Genomic DNA, 22,484 nt, shown 5'->3' on the forward strand with positions numbered 1-22,484 from the left:
TCACTGTAATAGCAACATTACTTTTTATGTCAGGTGTCTAGTTAAAACAGCCATTTTCCCTGCATTTACGGGTGCTGGGCACACTCAAGACCCACTCCTGACAAAACTAAAGATTGTGCATCTATGAAAGTGGGGTGAAATGTAATGTAGACACACTGGGGGTACAGAAAATAAAGTTACTTACTTAAGATTTACTTCACTGTAATAGCAACACTACTTTTTATGTCAGGTGTCTAGTTAAAACAGCCGTTTTCCCTGCATTTTCGGGTGCTGGGCACACTCAAGACCCACTCCTGACAAAACTAAAGATTGTGCATCTATGAAAGTGGGGTGAAATGTAATGTAGACACACTGGGGGTACAGAAAATAAAGTTACTTACTTAAGATTTACTTCACTGTAATAGCAACACTACTTTTTATGTCAGGTGTCTAGTTAAAACAGCCGTTTTCACTTGTTTGCATCATGCTTCATATCGATTGCAATAAGTATCCAGTGGGATGACTTTATATTAACAGGAACAAGAACAGTTTTGAAGCACCACCAATTCCTATCATTTTGGGGGGGGGGGGGGGGGGGGGGGTTGGCAGTACTTCAATGTCATCACAATAGACACTATTCAAATTTTGACTGACAAATGTGGAAGGAATAGTTAACACACTGATGCAATACATGGAATGTTTTAAGATCAACATTTACATTCCCACATTTTTGGCAGGCACCATGTTCTTGTTCAGATATATGGGATAATATATATTTTTTAATCTCGTCTTCGGATATTTCTTTTGGTTGTATTAAAAGTAAAGATTTATATTTAATGTGCATTGAAAATATATATAATGGACTCATTAAAGTATGAAAAGGAAATTCAAAATATACTTCCCTCATTCCAAAGATACATCACCATGCAATACTTGGCACTACATGGTGTTGTTCCTAACATAACATTTTCTTTAGAATTTTATCATAGGCGTTCCCGTTTTCAAAAACAGTCTGACAGTAGTAGTTGTGGAGTATATGTATGTTTGTTTGCAAAAACATTGCTATTTGGTGGTAATCACACTGCACTGTGTTGCAATAGAATGAGGGAACTTTTAATATATGAGTTAGCCCTCCAAGGAATTATTCCTGTATAAATAAATTTAAAATTAATCAAAAGTTATGTTCCTCTGTGTTCCATATCTCAAAATTAATATTTCAAGTGCTTAGTTTTTTCTAGTTCTCATAGTGTTTTGTTTTTTAGGACATCGTGGATCTGATCTTCTTCAGTGTTATACTTGATCCTGTGCAAATATTTTTTTTATATATATTTTTAGAATGCCCTGAAGAAGGGGGCTGTTGAGAGCCGAGGACTTCCGGAGATTTCCTCAAATTAGAAATGAGGTTTTTTCTCCCCCCAGTGCTGTTAACAGTAGTCTAGTTATCTTAAAATTCACTTTACAAATTAAAGCACAGGTAATTCAATTTCAAAGTGTGGTGTCATCTTTATTTTCTGTACCCCCAGTGTGTCTACATTACATTTCACCCCACTTTCATAGATGTACATTCTGTGTACATTCTCAGGGAAAGCTGTCTTGTGGTAGTGGCTGCTGATCGTGGCCACATGTTGGTCTTGTGCCGTTTACCACAACCATACAGCTGATGAATATCCATAGCTAATAAAGTACAGAAAAAGTTAGTTCTTTATTAGTAGCATTAATTATACAATGCAAAAATGGGTGGATAAAAAGAAAATACATAATAAAATAAATTTGATGTACACAAAGTTTAATTTATGTATTTAATTAAATCATATTTATTGTACTGCGTTTTTTTATTGCATATACATATAATCGCATACAATTAATACAATTTAAAGTAGATATTTAATGTAGATTACAATATAACAATGAAAATAACATTATATATATATATAATATATAAAAGGTCGTTTTAAAATATGTAATTACCTACGTATATTTATTGTAGATCTTCCACGTAGATTGATGACAGGAGTTAGAGACAACCGTTATATCAGAGCAACGAGAGACTTTTATCTGGGGCAAAAAAACGTCGCTTCCGGAGTGAGATGCGGAAGTAAGTTTTACCGGAAGTTGCTGTTGTTGCTTATTGTTGCTAGCTTCACATAGGAGACACGTTGTAAACTAATAGAAATGGATATAATATTAAAACGTAAAAAAATATTTTTAAACCAGGCGTTGTGCTGTGTGGTTTGAATTTGCATTGAACTTCCTGTGGGTTTACCAATGATTTTTTTTGATGAACTACGATAACGTTACGTATGCAAAAGCCTTCGTAAAAGTGTAACAAGCTATCATGGCTGAAATTGCAAAAACATTCAGGGTCCCGGGGCGACATGGTTACGCTGTAGAAATGTCTCCATATTTAACATCCAGATTGGCTTGTGCTACATCTCAGTATTATGGAATAGCAGGTATTTTTATTTTATTTTTTTAACCTACAAGTCAACTATGGGTATCACATTTTTAAAATGTTAGAGAGAGGTAATCGTGTGGGGCTGTTGTTCAGACTACAAAGTTCGCAGTGTGCAGATCATGCATGATTCTTTAAATGGTGGTATTGCCCATTGAGGTAACGAATATGTATGTGTTCGTTGGCACAACCACCTCTTGTCTCTTATTCCTATGCTAGGAATGTGTAATTAAATAATTATGAAAACAATGAAGTGCTTAACTCGAACTACTGGTGCTCACAGGGAGAAAACATTGCATGTGAAGACGTATAGTGTACTCGACCTGGGTTTAGGTATTCATATCTAAAAAATAAAAAAACTCCCAGTTAACATTCCAGCACAAGATTAATTATTGTACTCTTGTATTTTGATGTAGGCTGTGGGACACTGCTGGTGCTGGAGCAGACTGAAAGTGGCATCAGTCTTGTAAGGAGGTACAACTGAGCCTTAAATTATATTATATTATTATATTATTTATTTCTTAGCAGACGCCCTTATCCAGGGCGACTTACAATTGTTACAAGATATCACATTATTTTTTTACGTACAATTACCCATTTATACAGTTGGGTTTTTACTGGAGCAATCTAGGTAAAGTACCTTGCCCAAGGGTACAACAGCAGGGTCCCCGACCAGGGATTGAACCCATGACCCTCTGGTCAAGAGTCCAGAGCCCTAACCACTACTCCACACTGCTGCCCCTTAAAACGAGTTATGGATTAGTGTTTACACTTTATTTCCAGTGTTTCAATTGATATTAAGTGTTAAATAAAAATATATCATAGCTTGATTTTTTAATTTGTTTTAAGTGTAAACTGTAATTGTAACTGTATTGATGGATATTAATTTGGAATAGATAGATAAAAATTGTACACAAAAACATCAAAAGCTATGGTGCAATTCCTTTTATTTAATAAGTGTTTATAGCTACTGTCTGTTTCAGTTTTTTTTTTTTTCAGTTTTGACTGGAATGATGGATTGTTTGATGTTACCTGGAGCGAGAACAATGAACACGTGCTGGTCACTGCCAGTGGGGATGGATCTCTTCAGATCTGGGACACAAACAACCCTATGGGTCCATTACAGGTCTTCAAAGAGCACACACAGGAGGTAATAACTGAAGAAGTGCATGGCATATGTTGTGAAATAGCATGTTTCTAACTTGACTCAAAGGGTCTGTCCAGAAAAGTGGTAGACAGGTGGTCAGGGATTCATGTCTCTGGACTGGTAAGGCCATATTTTCAAATAGTTTCCTCCAGTCTTTAACTAACTCCAATTTTTTGAAAGAGGTAAAACACCTGTTAATTTTACAGAACCACAACCAAACAACTAAGTTATATATTTCAAGTTCTTTCCAGCACTCTGTGTGTTTTGATTTTCATTTTATAGCGTTAACATGATTTTTTCTCTTCCAAAAATAGGAGTTAATATAAGAATGGAGGAAACACTAAAAATATGCTTTGTAGTCTGTTAATTTAAGTAGTCTTTTAATAAAGGTTTATTCCCTTTTTTTAAAAAAAGACATTTCTCTCAAACCCAACTAGGTGCCCTATGTAGTTACTAACACAATTGCTATTGTCTGGTTTTTACAATCAATAATATTTTTGCTGTACCATTTCTTAAGCTGTTGATCATGATTCCAAATACAGTTAACTTTAAAAGGTGATTGGGAATGTTTTATGTATGTGTATTTTCCATGTACACAAAACATTTTTTATGTGTTCTGTCTTGTAGGTGTACAGTGTTGACTGGAGCCAGACCCGTGCAGAGCAGCTGATAGTGTCTGGTTCCTGGGACAGCACTGCTAAAGTTGTAAGTTGGGTTCAGATCCTTTCCTTTACCCGTAAATCATTTTCAGAGGTTCTGATCAATATTTACTTCATAGCTGTGCCTGTAGAATCATAGTTGCTGGCTCATTGTGAGTAGAGTAGCTTTCAACTAGCTCCTTCATACAAGTCACTACATCATGTGGTTTGTTTGGAATCAGGAAGTACTCAAAAGGAGCCATCGGAATTCCTAACACCTCAAAGATTGTAAACATCATAAAAGGTCATGATTTATTCCCTCAGCCACATGAGTTGGTGGACTTTGTGAATGTATTTTATATCATGTGAGGGATCTTGCATATATGTTATGGTGCAGCAGTTCATCCAGAACTTAAAATCTGCAATAAGAAGATATTCAGTAGAAACTAGACACATGCGCCAACAAAAAGTCAGCAGAGTAGCGTTCTGTGTCAGGATATTAAAAACATAGTCTGGCGCATCCGGTAAAGGCGCTCAACGTTGAGTTCAGGACACGCCCTATAGCCTGGACGTCGCCGGTTCGAGTCATGGATATTCCACTGCCGACTGGACGGGAGTTCCCAGGGGGCGGCGCACAATTGGCCGAGCACCGCCCGAGGAGGGGGCTTAGGTCAGCCAGGGTGTTCTCGGCTCACCACGCACCAGCGACCCCTGTGGTCTGGCCAAGCGCCTGCTGGCTTGCTTGTTAGCTGCCCAGGACTACGTTGTCCTCTGACACTGTAGCGCTGAGGTGGCTGTATGGTGGGCCTACAGTGTGTAAAAGAAGCGGTCAGCTGACAGCACATGCTTCGGAGGACAGCATGTGTTCGTCTTCGCCGCTCCCAAGTCAGCGCGGGGGTGGTAGCGGTGAGCCTGAAAATAATTGGCTATTCCAAATTGGGGAGAAAATTATAAAAAAAAAAAAAGACAATTGGTGACTACTAAATTAAAAAAATAAATAAATAAATAGTTAGTCTAACTGAATTGACGTATTTGAAGTATGTTTATCCTTTGTGTTTGTTCTTTTTATACTATTTTTACTGTCATTTCCCTATACTGTAATTTAAATTCTTATGAAACAGAACATTGTATCGTCAGATATTACAACCTTTGTCTCGTTTTTTTCAGTGGGACCCCGCAGCCAGCAAGTCAATAAGTACTTTCCAGGGTCACGAAGGTGTCATTTATAGCACAATTTGGTCTCCTCATATACCAGGTTGTTTTGCTTCAGCGTCTGGTAAGTGTCTTTATGCAGAAACTTATTATGTAACAATCTGTATTACTGTATATATAAAAATAAACTACTAGAAAGTAATCATCTCTGGTACTGGCTAAAGCTACTGGACATATTGCCACAGTTCAAGCTTCTCTGCCCTGGAGGAGCTGCCCGTTACTTTTAACCCTTAACCTAAACCTATAATTGTATTTATTTATTTATTTTATTTATTTATTGGGCTGACACCTTTATCCAAGGTGACATACAGGTGTTACAATGCAACCTTAATATTTAAGCACAGTGTAGTTTGCAGTAAGTGCAAATAATACTACTAAAATACAATATGAACTAGGATGCAACACGTTAAGATTACAACAAGATTTGTCTACCATTACATAGTAGTGCAATAGTGCAAGGATAGTGCATTAGCTGAGGATCCAGTAATGTGGTGCATAGGTCCGGCAAGTCCACTGCATAATAGGAGCAGTAGAGCAAGAGATCTACAAGTGCAGTCTAAACAAGTGGGTCTTTAGGAGGTGGTAGATGGTGATGAGAGACAGAGCAGTCCTGAAGTTCTCCGGTAGCAGGTTCCAATGGGCTAGGGAAGAGAAGGAGCGGAGAGGGAGACTGAGGTAGGGCAATGTGGTGAAGAGAGCGGTAGTCAAGAACAAGGGTCTTGAATTGAATGTGAGCAGAGTTAGGTAGCCAGTGAAGGGTGCGAAGCAGAGGGGTAGGATGTGAGTAGCGAGGTTGGGATAATATAAGACAAGCAACAAAATTTTGAATCAGCTGAAAGAGACGGATTGCCAAAGCAGGGAGACCAGCAAGGACATAGTTACAGTACAGGAGCTTGGACCAGCAGTTGGGTGGAATAAGTAGTGAGAAACAGACCGATTCAGTAGATGTTCCTAAGAAAGAATTGGCAAGTGCATATCAGGGAAAAGGTGTTGAGAGAAGGAGAGGGAGGTGTAAAGAATAACACAGGTTTTTAGCAGAAGGAGATGGATAGAGAGTTATAGTCAAGGGAGATGAGATGGAGAGGTCAGATAATGGAGAGTAAGCAGAAGGAAAGTAGAGGAGGTCAGATTTAGAGCGGTTGAGTCTGAAGTGGTGAGAATGCGTCCAAGTTGCGGTAAATTATATGCAAGAACTAGGTTCTGACCATCTTACCTTGTGCAACTTATGTAAAATGAGTAGTGTATAACAGGAAACTTAAGACCTACACTAAGCTAAGTTTGAACTTACGCAAAGATGGTGCATCCCAGTGCTAATATTTTTCTATGCCCATTACACCGTGTAACAATTTTTTTTTTTTTTTTTTTTTGGTTCCTTGGTAGTAAGTGTTATTTCCTAATTGCTTATGCCTCAAAAGTATAGAAAATGACTATTATTCCCCACAAACTTTGCTTTTGTGACCAGGACAGTGATATTTTGAAATTTACCTATTTTCCAGAACATTCCAGATAGATTCAGTGCTGAGTAAACTTGGAGTAACTTCTAGAACTTTCTAGAACTTTCCAGTAATATGAATAGTAGTATAAATACAGGGGCCTTAAGCCCACCAGTTCAGTTTAGTTCCAGCTGCCTAAGTGGATACATATCTGCATTTTTCTGAGGTGGCATCAAGGTCATAGGAGACTTCAAAATGGTGGCATTCCTGATGGGTCTCCAAGGCGGTTTTACCAAGTTTCCCTGCTATCTTTGCCTTTGGGACAGCAGGGACACCAAGGCGCACTACCACAGGCGGGACTGGCCACAGCGGACCGAGTTCTCTGTGGGGAGGAACAACGTCAAGTGGGAGCCACTGGTGGACCCCCGGAAGGTGCTGATGCCACCACTGCACATCAAATTGGGCCTTATGAAACAATTTGTCAGAGCTCTAGATAAGGAGTCGGCAGCCTTCAAGTACCTTCAAGACTTCTTCCCTAAGCTGTCTGAGGTAAAGGTCAAAGCCGGTGTCTTCGTCGGACCACAGATAAAGAAGATCCTGGAGTGCAATGAATTCCCCAAGAAGCTCACTAGTAAGGAGAAAGCGGCTTGGAACAGCTTTGTCGCAGTGGTTCGGGGCTTCCTGGGCAATCACAAGGCTGAAAACTATGTGGAGCTGGTTGAGACTCTGGTGAAGAACTACGGCACAATGGGCTGTAGGATGTCCCTCAAAGTCCATATCCTTGATGCTCATCTTGATAAATTCAAGGAGAACATGGGAGCGTACTCGGAGGAGCAAGGCGAGCGCTTCCACTAGGATTTACTGGACTTTGAACGCCGCTACCAAGGACAGTATAACGAGAACATGATGGGAGACTACATTTGGGGGCTGATTCGTGAAAGTGATTTACAGTATAATCGTAAATCTCGAAAAACTACTCACTTCTAAATCTTTTGTAGTCATTTTTGTATTACTTTAGTATCAATACATGTTAATTTGGATTCATATGTTGTTTTTTTCTGACTTTATGTGAACGAAAAGATACAAATTCGCCTGTTTTCTCATTGGAAATAGATACATTTCAAAATATCACTGTCCTGGTCACAAAAGCAAAGTCTGTGGGGAATAATAGCCATTTTCTATACTTTTGAGGCATAAGCAATTAGGAAATAACACTTACTACCCAGGAACAAAAATTGTGTTACATAGTGTTATTTGTTTTCAGTTTAAGACAATGAAACTACAGTAGTTGCATCTAACAAGAAGTACAATACATATTTACCATTTTGTAACCTTCCTGTTTAATAAATATTGTTAGTTTTTTTTATGTACACCCAACAGGTCTGATGTTCATGGTTTCATTAGAAATAAAAGGTTTGTTCTGAAGCAGTACCCCGGCTGGTGTTATCTTTTGTTATCTGTTATCAAAAAGGGACTGAAAAAGCCTCAAGCAACTCATTTAGTCAACAGTAAGTTACACTGCTTAGCTACCTGATGTCAACGGTAGTTTGTCATCCCAGATAAGATGTACAGTACAGAGACCAGTGGAGGATGTGACATGGTCCCCTAAGGGCTGATAAATATATGTAACCCAAAGAAAGAGCAGTCATGTGATGTGGAAAATGTGATTAAAGAAATGACATAAATAATAACCTATTGGCAGGGAAGGTTTAATGAGTCGGTGTATGGCAAGTTGAACAATGGTGCAACGTGCTGCTGCTGTGAAGCCAAGCAGGTGTTGACTCAAAAGTTTGTATTCTGTGGCACTCTTTGTTCCCAGTGAGGCTGTTTTAATCACATGTTTTGATGCTTTGAATACATTAACACTGTTAAAAGAAAAAAAATTGAAGATTTTTTTTTAAGTTTCTGTTAAATCATTTCACACTTCAATTGCTGTTGGTGAGGGCTGAGAGTGTGTGACTCAAACAACACTCAGTACTTACCAGGGCTAGAAAGCAACCTCTTCCTTTTGTGCATCTGTACTAAGCTGATTTAAATACAATCATAAATGATCTCAAACTGTTTGCATTTGTTGGTAAATAAGCCAACAGCAGTCTGTAAAAAATTAATAAATCCAATTTTATTCATAAAGAAATATATATTAAAAAAAACAAAAAAAAAAACACACATTCTTCAAATAATAGCATGGTTTGTGCATTCAAGACTACGGGAAATGATACAGGGCACACATACTGTTTGCAATTACTGCAGAATTAGCACTGTGTACGTTTCATATTATTTATGCACGTTTCATAATGGGCAGTACATGCCTAGATTAATTGTTATTTGTTTGTTTCTCTGCTATAATATCTACTTTAGTTTGCCATGTCATATCTAACAAGGCAGAGTTTGAGCAGTCATCACTTGGTTTGGTTATGAGCATTCCGGAGTACAGTTTATCCACAACCAAGCTTTTTGGCTGGGCATCAGCAATGGCCCTTTATAAAATCTTCTATTGCTGCCTGCCTAGAGATACCAAAATGCAGAGTGTGTTGAAATACAGTATATTTATTACTGTTTAAATTCTCACAGTGTCAGTTTCAGTTTATGGCATGTCTAGTTTTAATTATTTTACATTTGAAATACTGATTGTTATTTGTTTGTGTTTATTTAAGAAATATTTCATGATTTCTTCAGCAGTTTGCTTTAAGGTAACATCATTTTTTTCTGACCACGGTGCAGTAAAAACCTTTCTGTATAAAAAAAAAAAAGTCAATGGCCTGAAGCTAAAAAATATATAATTGAAAGTCGATAAGATGCTTTATGATGCGTTCAGTCTTCAGAGGCTGAAGGTCCTGTGGAGGTTTGGGTTTATCACTAGAAAAAGAGCCATGTCTATCTCTAAACACAGAATTTCTTTCTAGGGGATAGTACTTTAAGAATTTGGGACATGAAGACAAGAGGAACTAAAATAGCAATCCCAGCTCATCAGGCTGAGATACTGACCTGTGATTGGTGTAAATATGATCAGGTAATATAGATAGTATACACCATTTTATTCCCACAAAGACTCAATATTTAAAATAGCTTTTCACATCAAAGTACACGTAGCTAACAAAATAATTCCAGTAAATCTTATCTAATGTGCATCACCATCACGTCGTAGATCTCACATTGTTTTACATGAACAAGGCACACATTATGGTGAGTTTGTAAAAAGAGGTAAAAACAAGTTCAGACATACTATATAATATATTTTTTAAACGGTGTTATAAAGTAAAATGTGCCTTTCAAATTTCAGAACTTCATTGTTACTGGTGCAGTGGACTGTAGCTTAAGAGTCTGGGACCTGAGAAATGTTCGGCAACCTATTTCAGATCTGTCTGGTCATTCTTATGCCATAAGAAGAGTAAAGGTAAGAAAATGTCTTTTCATCACCAAACACACAGGCCATATTCACAAATATTCAAAGACAAACGCATTAATTTATGTTTACTGTATGTGTTATACATATTGCAGTGATATTTTTTTCAGGATAGGATTTTGTGAGAAGCAGAAGAACTGTGCAACGCTGGTGCCATTTTGTAATTATAGTAATGGACATTTAATAAGAAACATTTTCAACAGAGCATGTGTCCTACCTCATTAACGTAATGCAAAGAAAGCAAAAAAACCGGAGAAACTTCAATATATCGACCTCTTCATCATCAGTGCTTTTAGTTGATCACAGTTTAGCATAGTTCATCAAGTCATTATTGCTATTGCTTTGTGCGCTGTATTTTTTTAAACAGATCGTTATGGGGGTAAGCACTAAAATATTTGTTAAAAAGAGGCTGTGTGGTCTGTGGAGGTCCCTGGTTCAAATCCTGGCTCACTCACTGACTCGCTGTGTGACCTTGAGCAAGTCACTTAATCTCCTTGTGCTCCATCTTTCGGGTGAGATGTTGTTGTAAGTTACTCTGCAGCTGATGCATAGTTCACACACCGTAGTCTCTGTAAGTCGCCTTGGATAAAGGCGTCTGCTAAATAAACAAATAATAATAAAAATAAAGAAAATATTTAAGCTCTTAATGGAATTCATCAAAAAGTCTCTAAGTAATTATGGAATTCAGTTTTCTTTGTTAAGGTTTTAATATATATTTGTTAAACACATAAGGTAAATACAGCAACAGCCTTTTGTCTATACATTACTTGTTTCTCTTTCTTGCAGTTCTCCCCTTTTCACAGGACTGTTATTGCCTCTTGTTCCTATGACTTCACTGTGAGGTAGGATGAATTAGTCATACTCCCTTATACAGCAAGCCACAATTGCACCCTGATGTTGTATTTTTTTTAGTTTCTTGATTTTAATGAAACAGTTTATCAACATTGATACAAGTATTTCCCAACAGATTTTTATAGTTTGCATTCTGAAAAGCACATGGATAATTTGCATCGGCCACGATGCTATACTGTAGCACACCCACTGCCTCTTTTACTTTAATCAGACATTCTGCAAATCTACACGCTATTTACACAAGCAAACTGACAATAAAAAAAGGACTGCAAACATGACTTTGATATTAAAACTGCGACACAAAATGGGATTATAAAAAAAATATATATTATTATGGGATTGTATCATGTAGGTCGGGTATATTCTCATTTGAAACAACAACATTGTACAGGCATCACTAAAGAAATAAAAGCAGTTGTCTAAAGAACTAATGGATTGCACATAATATTTTTCAAAAAACACCTTTAAATGAAAACACTTTATTCAACAGAATATTTTTTTAAGTCATTTATAAGGAAATTGAATTTGTCTTTGCAATGGTGTCTGTGTAAACTTGATTGTATTAAAACATTTCAGGTGTGCTCTTCTTTTGACAATCGTGGGTTCTTTTACTTTAAGAAAACAATATGCTGTACAATGTCAATAGTAAAATAAGCATAGTAATGGATGGTGATTAATGTTTTCCCCACATCTGTGTTTGACATGTTGTCCTTTGTTATAAATTAAATATTGTAATGCGTCAGTCCCTATCGTGCCTCGTGCCCAGCCTCAAATGGTAATCTCGTGGGTTTATTTGTTCCCAAATGCTCATATGCTATTTTCCCATTCAATGAAAAAAACTACTGTCTATTCACAACGTATCCCTCAGAAATCCAAGAGGGGAGCTTGAAAATGAATAGTGATCAGTATTTTACTATATGCATAGGGATAAAAGGGTCTATTCATAAAAGTACTTGCCGATTGTTCTAGGTAATTGAATTTCATTTAACACTAACGAAAGTCGTCCATGTTGATATTCATAAAATGATCTGTGCAGACCGGTGACTGTCACTAAGCAATTATGAATAGGTATATATTTGTTCACGACCAAAATCCGTCCCCTTTTGATGACATCATCAGCTCTATAAATATTCGTTCAGTTCCGTCGTTAGCTGTTGGGAACATAAACAAATGGAATCTATCGACAGCAGCACCCATCGTATTAACAGCGTGCCTGTATGATACGTGATTTATCTGTAATAATTGTTAATGTTCCTTTGCTTTGTAGGACAGACGCAATTAAATGAAAAACACTTGTAAATCAATTATTATTTCAGCTTAACACAGGTACAGCTTTACTTTAAAATATATATATATATATTAGGCACACCAGACTTGAACGACGCGAGCGAGCGAATTCGATGAGAATAAAGTATACACACCGGGAGAGAAGCGAACAACACGAAAACAGCACGAGTACATAAAAAAGATGACAACTGTCGCTAGTCATGAAAAGTAAATACTGTCTCCTTTTGCTTTTTTTGTGGAGACAATAAAATAATTAAAACAAAGAAACAGAGTATGGGTACACAACACACTAAAAAAAGGAAATTTAACAGTGACTGTTTATATGTGATCTGGTTTAATGTATATTATTCAAAAAGAATACATCTATACATTTATTTGGAAATACTGAAGAAATTAGTTTACTATAATATATTTTATTGATTTTCAATTTATAAGATCTTCTCAGTTAGTGTGTTAATGTGATTATTATTGGTCAATATTATTACAACAAAGAAGCGTAATTTTACAGAAATATGAAACCAGTGTGTGGCGCATACCATCAATTTTCAAATGTTCTGCTATTTCCTGCCATATGGCATCATAAAGAACATTATATTTTTTCGATTTTAATAATTACGTTCTCATTGATGTCCATTTTTTTATTTCTTTGGTAATCTCTACGTGAGCAAGACAGGAATGGTCTGACAGCCAGTACCTTAGACCTTATTTCTGATTGGTCCATTGCAACGCGAATAGCTCATGGTGCGAATCAAAATGAAACAAATGTATTTCTAAATTCGCTCGCTACGGCGGCGGTGTGCATTGCTCCCTTTCAAGCAATAGTTTTAATTATTTTTTTTTCGCTCGCTCGCATCGTTCGCGTCCGGTGTGCATAGCCCTTTAATTACAGGGTCATCAACTTTTATAAGAACACAGTTTAATAAAAAAACAGCTGTAACAATTTGTGTTTTTTTTATTGTTTTTTTTTATTATTTTTTTATTTATTGGGGGGGGGTCAACAGCATTTTGCTGTTGTTCACTCTTATGAATAGCAGGTTGACGCTCGGGACCGATGAAAACTTTATGCTAAAGAGGTAATTGTTGAACTTTATCTCAGATTGTTTAAAACATGCCTTCATAGAAGAAAATTGTTGGGGCTTAGCGACGCGTCTCAGTTATCTCTTATGAATAGCAAATGTCATTAAATAGGCGGCTGTGGACAAAATCCGGTCATGTACTCCTGTTTTCTCATTTCGACAGGCGTTAACCCATTATGAATAGACCCCAAAATGTCTTGTACTCACTTAATTGAGTATTAATAAGAATACAGCTTATTTGACATATCCTTCATTCTTACAAACCATTCATAATTCTTTAAAACATATATTTTGTTGTCAAGAAGCTGACCTCATTTTGGTGATGCTGGTGCAGAACTAACATTTTTGGAAAGCACTCTTGAAATGGCTTGCTAATTAAACTAATATATTTGAAGCGTGAACAATGATCTGTTTTAGGATGACAATACATTTAGTAAGCTAGCAGTCTTGGCAGGATCAAGCATGCAACAAATCAACATGGGGATTTCAATACTTTGAGTCAATATATAGCAAAATCTCTTTTATCTGTACAACACCCTGGTAATCTTTCTTGTGTGCAATATTATTCTGCCCTGAAAAAGTGCTAACCAGCCCTCTGTCTATTAACTGTACAGTACAGTTCAATACTGTGTGTTTTATAATTTAAGGTAAAGGAGGAAGGTTATCATTTTTGGGGGAGGATTCTTGATTGGGAATGTCATGTTAACAGTTTTGCAGTACTAGTCTATTATTACGATCCCGACCATATATATACAAAAAAAAACAAAAAACAACAGAAGAGAAACATTTTTCTTTGTATCCTGGTTTCTCTTAATTTTTAAATGTTATCACAATGAATGTAACAAAAATATCTCCCACTCTTTAAACTTGCGTAATGCCAAAAGGGTAAACAGTAGTCATGTCATTATGGGTTGATTCTTGGTGACATCTGGAGGACACAGTATATTTTTTTTTCTTTCATTGCTCTATGTGAAATGGGATTCTCGTCATCAAAATGTTACATTGAAATGAAAGATGTTCACTTCATGTTGCGTGTAAGACCTTTTTCTTGACTGCAGGGAATTATTGGTCCATTCCTTCTCAGTGACATTTCATGAAAACAAAAGGTTAGGCTGGCCATAAAAGTGTTTTTTTTAAATGACGGTTATTTGTAGTTTAAAATCCATTGAAGATTTTCATGTAGTAAGAACAAGTTTTACATCCCTTAGATTTGGTTTAGGATTTGGTTTACTGATGTAGCTGTTTTTAAGACTAAGACAAAGCTCAATTAACAGATTGATGTATTGTATGTTTTAATTCTTACGGAGCACAGGTATAGATTATAGTATTTATCGTATTTTATGATCAGTAATACAGTATGCGAGCAGAGTGCGCTTTCTCAAGTTATTTTTTTTTTTATGGTTAATCATTTTTGTTCTGAACAAGTGGTGTAAAACAGCATCCAAGTACAACCTTTGGTAGATGGTAGTTGAAAACATTTTTTCACCACAGTACTGTATTTTGTGAGATCACCTTTACTAAAAGATGGTCTGTTTTCTCCAGGCTTCGCTAATTACCCCGTAACACTCGTCTTAACCAGATACTACACAAAGAGCAATAATAGCCTACACATGAGCAAGAGAAGATGTGCTCATCCTAATTGGAGCATATTTTTTGTTTGTTTGTTTTTTTAATCAGACCAAGCTTGTTTCCCTTTCAGTTCATACATGATTCCACACCAGTTATAAAATCAAATCTCAGGTGTTCTTTACTCTGTGTCTGCAACACTTCTGTACACTCAGACATAAATATGTCAAGACTAGAGAGCCTTTGAACACTTATGTGTCTGTCAGTGACTTTGAGTAACATATCATATTCATAATAGCCCTAGTATTATATTTCAGTCCTTCAAAATTTGACAAATACCCACTTCTTACAATATTTTGAGAATATGCTGCCACTAGAGAGTCTGGGCTGTGGATCAAGAACTTTGATATTTCCAGTGTTAAAACATTTAATCAAAATCAGGATGTATTGCATGCTACGCAAGGGAATAATATTGAAATACAAAGTTTCAATTCTCATGGTCACCACTGTGTAGAAATTCTACCTATTTCAGAATGTCGGGCACTAAATAAACATTTATATAGAACATTCTCCACCTATTAGTAAATTGTGCAGAGTCTGATCAGGTTAATTTGACAATGTGACTATGTAGATCTCTCTACTTGTAAAGAGGGAACCTTTTCTTTATAATGTATACCCCTACTTCCTTTCCCCAGTGATACCAATGATCTGTTGCCTCCAAAGAAAAAGTATAAATCACAACATTGCTGAACTTGTGCCAAATTATTTTATTGATCACGACTGCCTGCCTTTTTCTGGAATCCTTATAATAAATGATCTACTTAAGAAGCTCTTTCATTAAGACTTGATTCATTGTTCTCGGTGGAGAAATTTTTTTTATATTCATGCAAAATGGCTCTGGACCAGCCTAATTGCTTCCTTTCATTTAGTATTCAGAATTCAGGCCAGGTCATCTATGGCAATATATCGTTCAGAATAATTTTTGAAACCAAAGATATATGTGCTGATTCAAATTTAGTAATATAATAATTGCAATTGCTAATACAGGTTATGAATGAGTCCTGGAATGACTTTTCGTTTACATCTTACAGAAGAGCTGATCAAATTAGTAACCAAGACTTTCATATTTGCGTCCATGTTTGAGAATTAAAGATTTACCACTAAAATGAATCCTAACTAGATGGGTGTCTGCCTATTGTGGCAAATTGCACAAATGTGCTTTTGCAAATAATTGTAGGTCTGTTATGAATGATTATTGACACAATGCCAAGTTTGGCAAAGCATGCACTTTGACTTATATCCAGCCTGTGACTGGTGTACCCAGGCCCCTACTAGCTCTTATTCATAGCAGTCATTTCCTAGGTTAGCACCGTTTTTGAGGCTTTCTCATGTATTTTACAGTGGACCTTTGATCATACACCACTGGTGTACTTTCTGGTGTAGTAACAAGTGACATCCCCCACCAAGCTGTATAAATCTGTAGAAGTCTGTTCTTCAGAATTGCCCTGAGTCATCAATGCATTGCTCAGTCATGGCTGGACACCTCCTTATCACTGATTAGCTTCTGCTGCGATCATGTATATCCCCGCAGTCTGATACTCTCAATAACTTATGCTGAGTAATGTTAATACCAGCTTTCATGTTAATTGGATAAGCGGTTTTTCAGAAGTGTGACATACAGATGAACTGACACACACTCTCAATAACTTCAGCTAAACAATTGGCTAAGCAGGTCTCCAGATATATGGAAGCATATGAAGTGTGACTTAAGTATGTATACATACTCTCTGGATCCAGTGGACCCAGCCTGGCAGCCCTTTGCATTTTTCCAGTTAGTAAGATTGTTCCCTGTTTAACTTTTTGTTGACTTAAACCATTCCATCGCCATCAGAGTCTACCAGTTCCAGGTTGTAATTCATTCTGTTCCCTTTGATGATGACTCTTGTAGACTGTATTAAGAAATGAAATAACATTTTCACAGGTCTTTTCTACACACAACTCTAAGGGGAGTGTATCTGTCAAACATACAAGAATAATAAGAGTGTTAAAAGTTTGATTATGAAACAAAGTATTAACAATGTATCTCTATACCATGAGGTATATATTAAGTTACTAACAAGTAACAAAAAGTTCCTTGTGAAGTTACCACATGATACAATATTCATCTAGGTTTACTCAAGGGAAAAAAAAGAAAGAAAGAAAGTTGCTCACACTTTTGATCTTCTCATACAGTATTGCACATAATGAGTCATTATTGTTTGTCCATTGTAAAGAAGTTTATAACAGCGTGTGATGATTGTGCATTATTTAGTGTGTGGGTAGGGTATTAGTGTAAACTTTTTTAACCCTGTTTCTAATGCTGATGCCTCTGTTTATTTTAGAAACTCAGTTATTTTAACTGGCGTAAGGCTTTATCATAATGTTAACAAAAGATTAGCTGCCAGCCTCCTGTTTTAGGAGCAATATTGGGAAAGGCTGTGTTGCTATGGTGCTGGTGTACAGCCAATGTCCTGTTAATTTAGCACTCTAAATAAAGCGTGTGCTAAGTAAACAAGATGTGTTGGCTCCTATTGTTTACTGCCTAATTTGAGGTGTATATTGCTTCACCTGGGATTTTTTTTCCATACGGTTAGTACACTGAGCACTGTATTTTGTCCTCTCTGTGCAAATAAAGCCTTAGATCTAATCAGATGAATACGTAATCAATAATATGTGTCATGTTATGATCCGCTGGATGTGTTATTTACCTAGCTCTTTATTACACACTGCTCTCTGTTGCTTTCCATCTCAGTCTGCCTCCGTGTAGTAGTTTAGAGCGGATAAATTCCTGCACCTGGTCTCCGGTGTCTGACTTAACTTGGATGCTTAACGTGAGATTAGGTGTTTTAATTATTAACAAAACCTTTTAGTCTTGTAGGGGTGGAAAAAAGCAGTTCCAAACGAGGTCTTGAAAAATACAACAACATAGTGTTGAACTGTGACTCACTTTGGATTCATGTTTTAACTTAGAGTTTTAGAGTAAAAGGCCTATTAAAAAAAAAAATGTGTATATATATATATATATATATATATATATATATATATATATATATATATATATATATATATATAAACATAATTTATTTTTTGAAGACAAATGGCAATTTTGCTTTAAAAAGCCATTTCTTACTGTAATAGTGTAAATCTTGTTAATGGCTTGGTAATATTAAAGTCTTGCTCAGATTTCTTGGCAGTCTCTTTGCCACATTATTAATTTTATCTGTAGCTTTCATTGGTTGTTAGATTCTAGACAGAAACAGGACGATAATGTTAATTTTAGCAGTGTTTTAACTTTTACCATTATTTTTTCCACCTGAATGATAAAGCGGTTTCTCAAATGATGTAGGATTAAATGTACTCCTTAATCCTACATCATTTACACCAAAAAAGCTTTCAGTTTTGTAATAATGTTGGTACACCAAGCTGCTTGTTTTATACCATTTTGTTTTTCTTTCAGTAAATTAGCATTTGTTGTTGTACACATTGGTACACCCAATCTTTTTTTGGTGTAAACACATCTTATTTCAAACACCCCACTCTGAAAACTTGATTTCATTGTGGCTGGAAGAGCCAGTTAATCCTGATCATACATACACTGCTTCTCCATTGAATGCGTTTTGTTTTTGGCATGTGATTGCTTTAGTTGATTGAATGCAGTGCTTTTTAAAATTTGGGTAGAGTTTTAATTTGGTGCTTTGAACCAGTGATTATCCCCAGAGGAAAGGTCAGGGTTGCTTCATACACTTAGTCAGATTCAGTCAGCTGGCAGAACTGTGGTTAAGATTTTTTTTTTTTTTTTTTTAAACTGCTGTTACTGCATAGATATCAACTGTTAACCAAAAACTGTGCATTAGGCATGCAGGAGCTAAACGGAGAGCCTCGGCGGGTTAATGACATCATTACCCTCACGTAGTATTAAAAACAGCAGCTTTAAGTTTTTTTAAACCACAGAAATTAAAAATTAAAATATAATCTATTTATTTAAAGGTGAATTATTCTGTTGCTGTTACAGCCTCTTTTGCAGTATTTTGTATCATTGCTATATAGTTTAATCTCTAATGATAAGTTATATCACTTACTGTATATTGATAAAAAAAATATATATATATAATTTAAATAATAACACTCTTATAGAACCAGTGCCACCATAAACAGCCTTTGGCCACAGCATATGGAAATGGTAGAATGAATGCATTCTTAATGTATTTATATAACCAGGGTATTTTCTAGGTAGTGGTTTAATTACATTTGCAAAGTGGATCAGTTTGTTCCAGGGGGCTCTGGCTGTGTCAGGTCTTTTTGTTTATGCCCTTTTAAAAAGCAAAACAAAATGGCCATTCAATTAGTAAAATTGCTTTTTGTTGGTTTGCGTCCACAGGTTCTGGGACTTTTCCAAGACTGAGCCACTTTTGGAGACGGTGGAGCATCACACAGAGTTTGTGTGCGGGCTGGATTTCAGCCTGCATATCCCTAATCAGGTATATGACTCTGTTTGGCTTTGTAACATTTATTGTAGCAAGCATTTTTACAAACGTAAATTCAAAGGCTACATTGCTGGCCAGATCTCTAACAAGCACCGTCTCAGAAATGATGAGATTGCCTTAGGGTCAGCAAAAAAATATAAAGCATAAAGGATCAGACTGCTCAGCACTCTTTTACACCATTACATTTTTCATTGCTAATACTCTGTTTCATAATCATGGATCTGGTACAAGAAATCTAACATGAATATTTGAGAATATCCTAGGTAGACAGATCCCATTTTCTTTGCCCTGATTAAATGCCTGATCAATGCTGTCCATTTTAAAGAGGCCATATATATACTAGTGAAAGCAATGGTATGGATTCAGTCCAATGAAATGGAATTTCGCTGAGTCATCAAAAATGGGATACCTGCCAATTTGAAAAGATCCAATGAGGATTCCCCAGAGGTCCTGCAAAATATTTGGACAGGTTAGGCTCTTCTCAGTGACTATAGCTGCAGTGACAATATAGTGGGTTTGGGGTGGTGGCGTTACAAAACAGGAATGTTGCATTGAGTTGCAGCCTATAGCTCTCCAAATTCTGGGATACTAAACATAATCCAACAGGATCCTAATTTTGGAACTATAATAAATAGGAGCCTCATCCTCACTTGCTATTTGTTTCCCTTGTGTCATGAAAAAAAGTCTCACTGTTTCTTAATCTTACATACTTAGGCATCAAATAAGTGCTAAAATAAAGACTCGCTATTGTGAAAATCACCTGCCCTAATGGATACAATACCTACTAAACTAAAAGCTCCATTCTTGAAATAGTCACAATACACTCTCTAAAGTTTACTGTAGTCCACAGAACACTGATGGACGTATTTCTCTTACTGTTATTGATTTTGTAGAAATTCAATATAAATAAAAGGAACATGACAGGGTTTGTTTTAAAATAAAAAGGCAATCATTTTCCATACTGGAGACAGGTTAACTTACACAACAGTAAATTAGCAATATATATTGTTTCAGTAATTTTTGAAAGACTGCCCATGAAAAGTCCCTCAAGCCTGAGGAAAGAGTATGTGGTGATGAATTGTAGACAGCAGCCATAGCTAAGTTTTTATTTTGAAAAAGGAATTAGCAAACAGTAATGAGTTCATTGAACAATATAGCATAGGCCAGAATTATCATGTCTTTAGACCAACTTCCAACTTGCACCTTATTTTTATGAAAGTCAAATAAAACCGTAACGTTATTAAACACCCAATACTAAAAGAAACTTAAGAAATTCAGTGACAAACGTTTTCACAGTGAAGACATTAATACAATTGTTCAATGTGTTTGCATGCCAACATATTATTTTTTGCTTCCAATTGTCTGTGAGTAATTTCCCTGCAGATTTGAGTAGTTCCGTTATTCACTTCTGAATAACCATGTTATATTATACAAATATTGTTCAGTTCAATGTGGCATTTCATTTCCATTGTACATGCTGGTGGCTACCCTGTATCATCATCAGTATAATCTCAATAGCCATTTCTTTTTGTTCTAAAAATTCTGATATTGTACAGTAAAGGCATTGTTTCTATTGTTCTTCTGTCAATGCACTCACTTATATTCATAGTGTAGGTGGTCTACGTTTCTAACATGTTATAACTTATTTTTCCATTAAACAACTATGTTTTTAAACATTGACTTAGTACAAACAGTAGTTTATTTACAGTACAGGAAGTCTAAATACAATTACAGGTGGTAAAATAAAATGTGGGTTTGCTTATTGAATAAATCACTGAAACTTAACACTGGCAATGATGACTACTGGCAGTTTCATATTTTAGTACTCCAGGGTAATGCACTGCTGATTTTATGTGTTTTTTTTTGCAGGTTGCAGATTGTGCTTGGGATGAGACATTAAAAATATATACCCCTCTGTGCCTTGCATGCCCTTCATAAAGATGTACCTTAGAGGGGAAATCATTCACTTTGATTGAGGAAAATAAAACGTTTCAGGACTTCAAGGGATTTCAATCATCCAACACGACCAGTCATCTTTCTCATTTTGCTGTGGGACTCTGTAAATGAACCACCATTTTTTAAACACAGCTGGATATCTCATTTGTGTTTAATTGCATACTGTTTGCAACTGTAATTGTTTAACAGGGATTAAACTATGTGTATCGTGTTTTCTTATTTAAATAAAATTGCAATGATCTCTGTGTAAGAACACTTATTTTAATTGTCCTTGGAAAGTGCTACTTCTTGCCAATGCATGTTAAAGTTACAGATTTACAGTAATTCATTGTAAATTTAAATAAATACTCATGAAGTTTATATTGTGTAACCATTCTGCAAAAATGTTGAATTTCTTTGAGGGTCAAAAAGCACTGTCTATGATATAGTGATGTTTGACACTGGTAACAGATATAAACAAGTACATTTACTATGGCTACAGTTACAATGATTGCACCCAGAACAGAACGTTCTTTTTCTAGATTCGTGATGTCATCATACCGTCATTGTACCATAGTTTTGTTCGGAGTACTAGTATCGAAATGTGTGTGTTAATTTCTATAATTCAATAAAGCAATAATGTTTCTCTGAATCCATTGTGATAGAATGTAATGATTTAAAGGGATGACAGATACAGTAACCATGTTTTTTTCCCCCAAACAAGTTTTACCTCTTATTAGCACAAGCAATATTATTACTCTCCTCCCTTTCCTTGTCATAAGCAGATGCTTAAATTACAACACTACAGCCAAAAAATTGCTGCACCTTGGTACTGTAGTCCACTGTAGCAACAAATATTTACTGCTGTTTTAAAAAAGATGTCCATGGAATTATATTTTGGCTCCAAGGTCATTAAAGTATCATGTTGTGTAAAAAAGGTTATTTAATCCCTCATTAGTATTAAATATATTGATTTCAGCA

At 36.0% G+C, this 22,484-nt stretch overlaps 1 protein-coding gene across 2 annotated transcripts; it reads left to right on the top strand.

Annotated features, from left to right (window-relative positions):
* Nucleotides 1-2,055: 2,055 nt before the first annotated feature.
* Nucleotides 2,056-22,155, top strand: pex7 (peroxisomal biogenesis factor 7). Of its 2 annotated transcripts, XM_034018954.3 has the most exons (10): nt 2,062-2,432; nt 2,848-2,905; nt 3,431-3,581; nt 4,206-4,283; nt 5,384-5,492; nt 9,765-9,871; nt 10,142-10,255; nt 11,051-11,106; nt 19,463-19,562; nt 21,438-22,155. In XM_034018954.3, the coding sequence occupies exons 1-10, from the start codon at nt 2,315-2,317 to the stop codon at nt 21,504-21,506; spliced, it is 960 nt and encodes a 319-aa protein (XP_033874845.2). In that variant the 5' UTR covers nt 2,062-2,314; the 3' UTR covers nt 21,507-22,155. The 2 variants fall into 2 exon arrangements, with proteins under 2 accessions (XP_058881104.1, XP_033874845.2); XM_059025121.1 differs by lacking the exons at nt 9,765-9,871; nt 10,142-10,255; nt 11,051-11,106; nt 19,463-19,562; nt 21,438-22,155 and adding an exon at nt 7,088-9,611 and having other exon boundaries at nt 2,056-2,432.
* The last annotated feature ends 329 nt before the right edge of the window (nt 22,156-22,484 follow it).

Source organism: Acipenser ruthenus, chromosome 6 (genome assembly GCF_902713425.1).
Source record: "Acipenser ruthenus chromosome 6, fAciRut3.2 maternal haplotype, whole genome shotgun sequence".
NCBI classification, from domain to species: Eukaryota; Metazoa; Chordata; class Actinopteri; order Acipenseriformes; family Acipenseridae; genus Acipenser; species Acipenser ruthenus.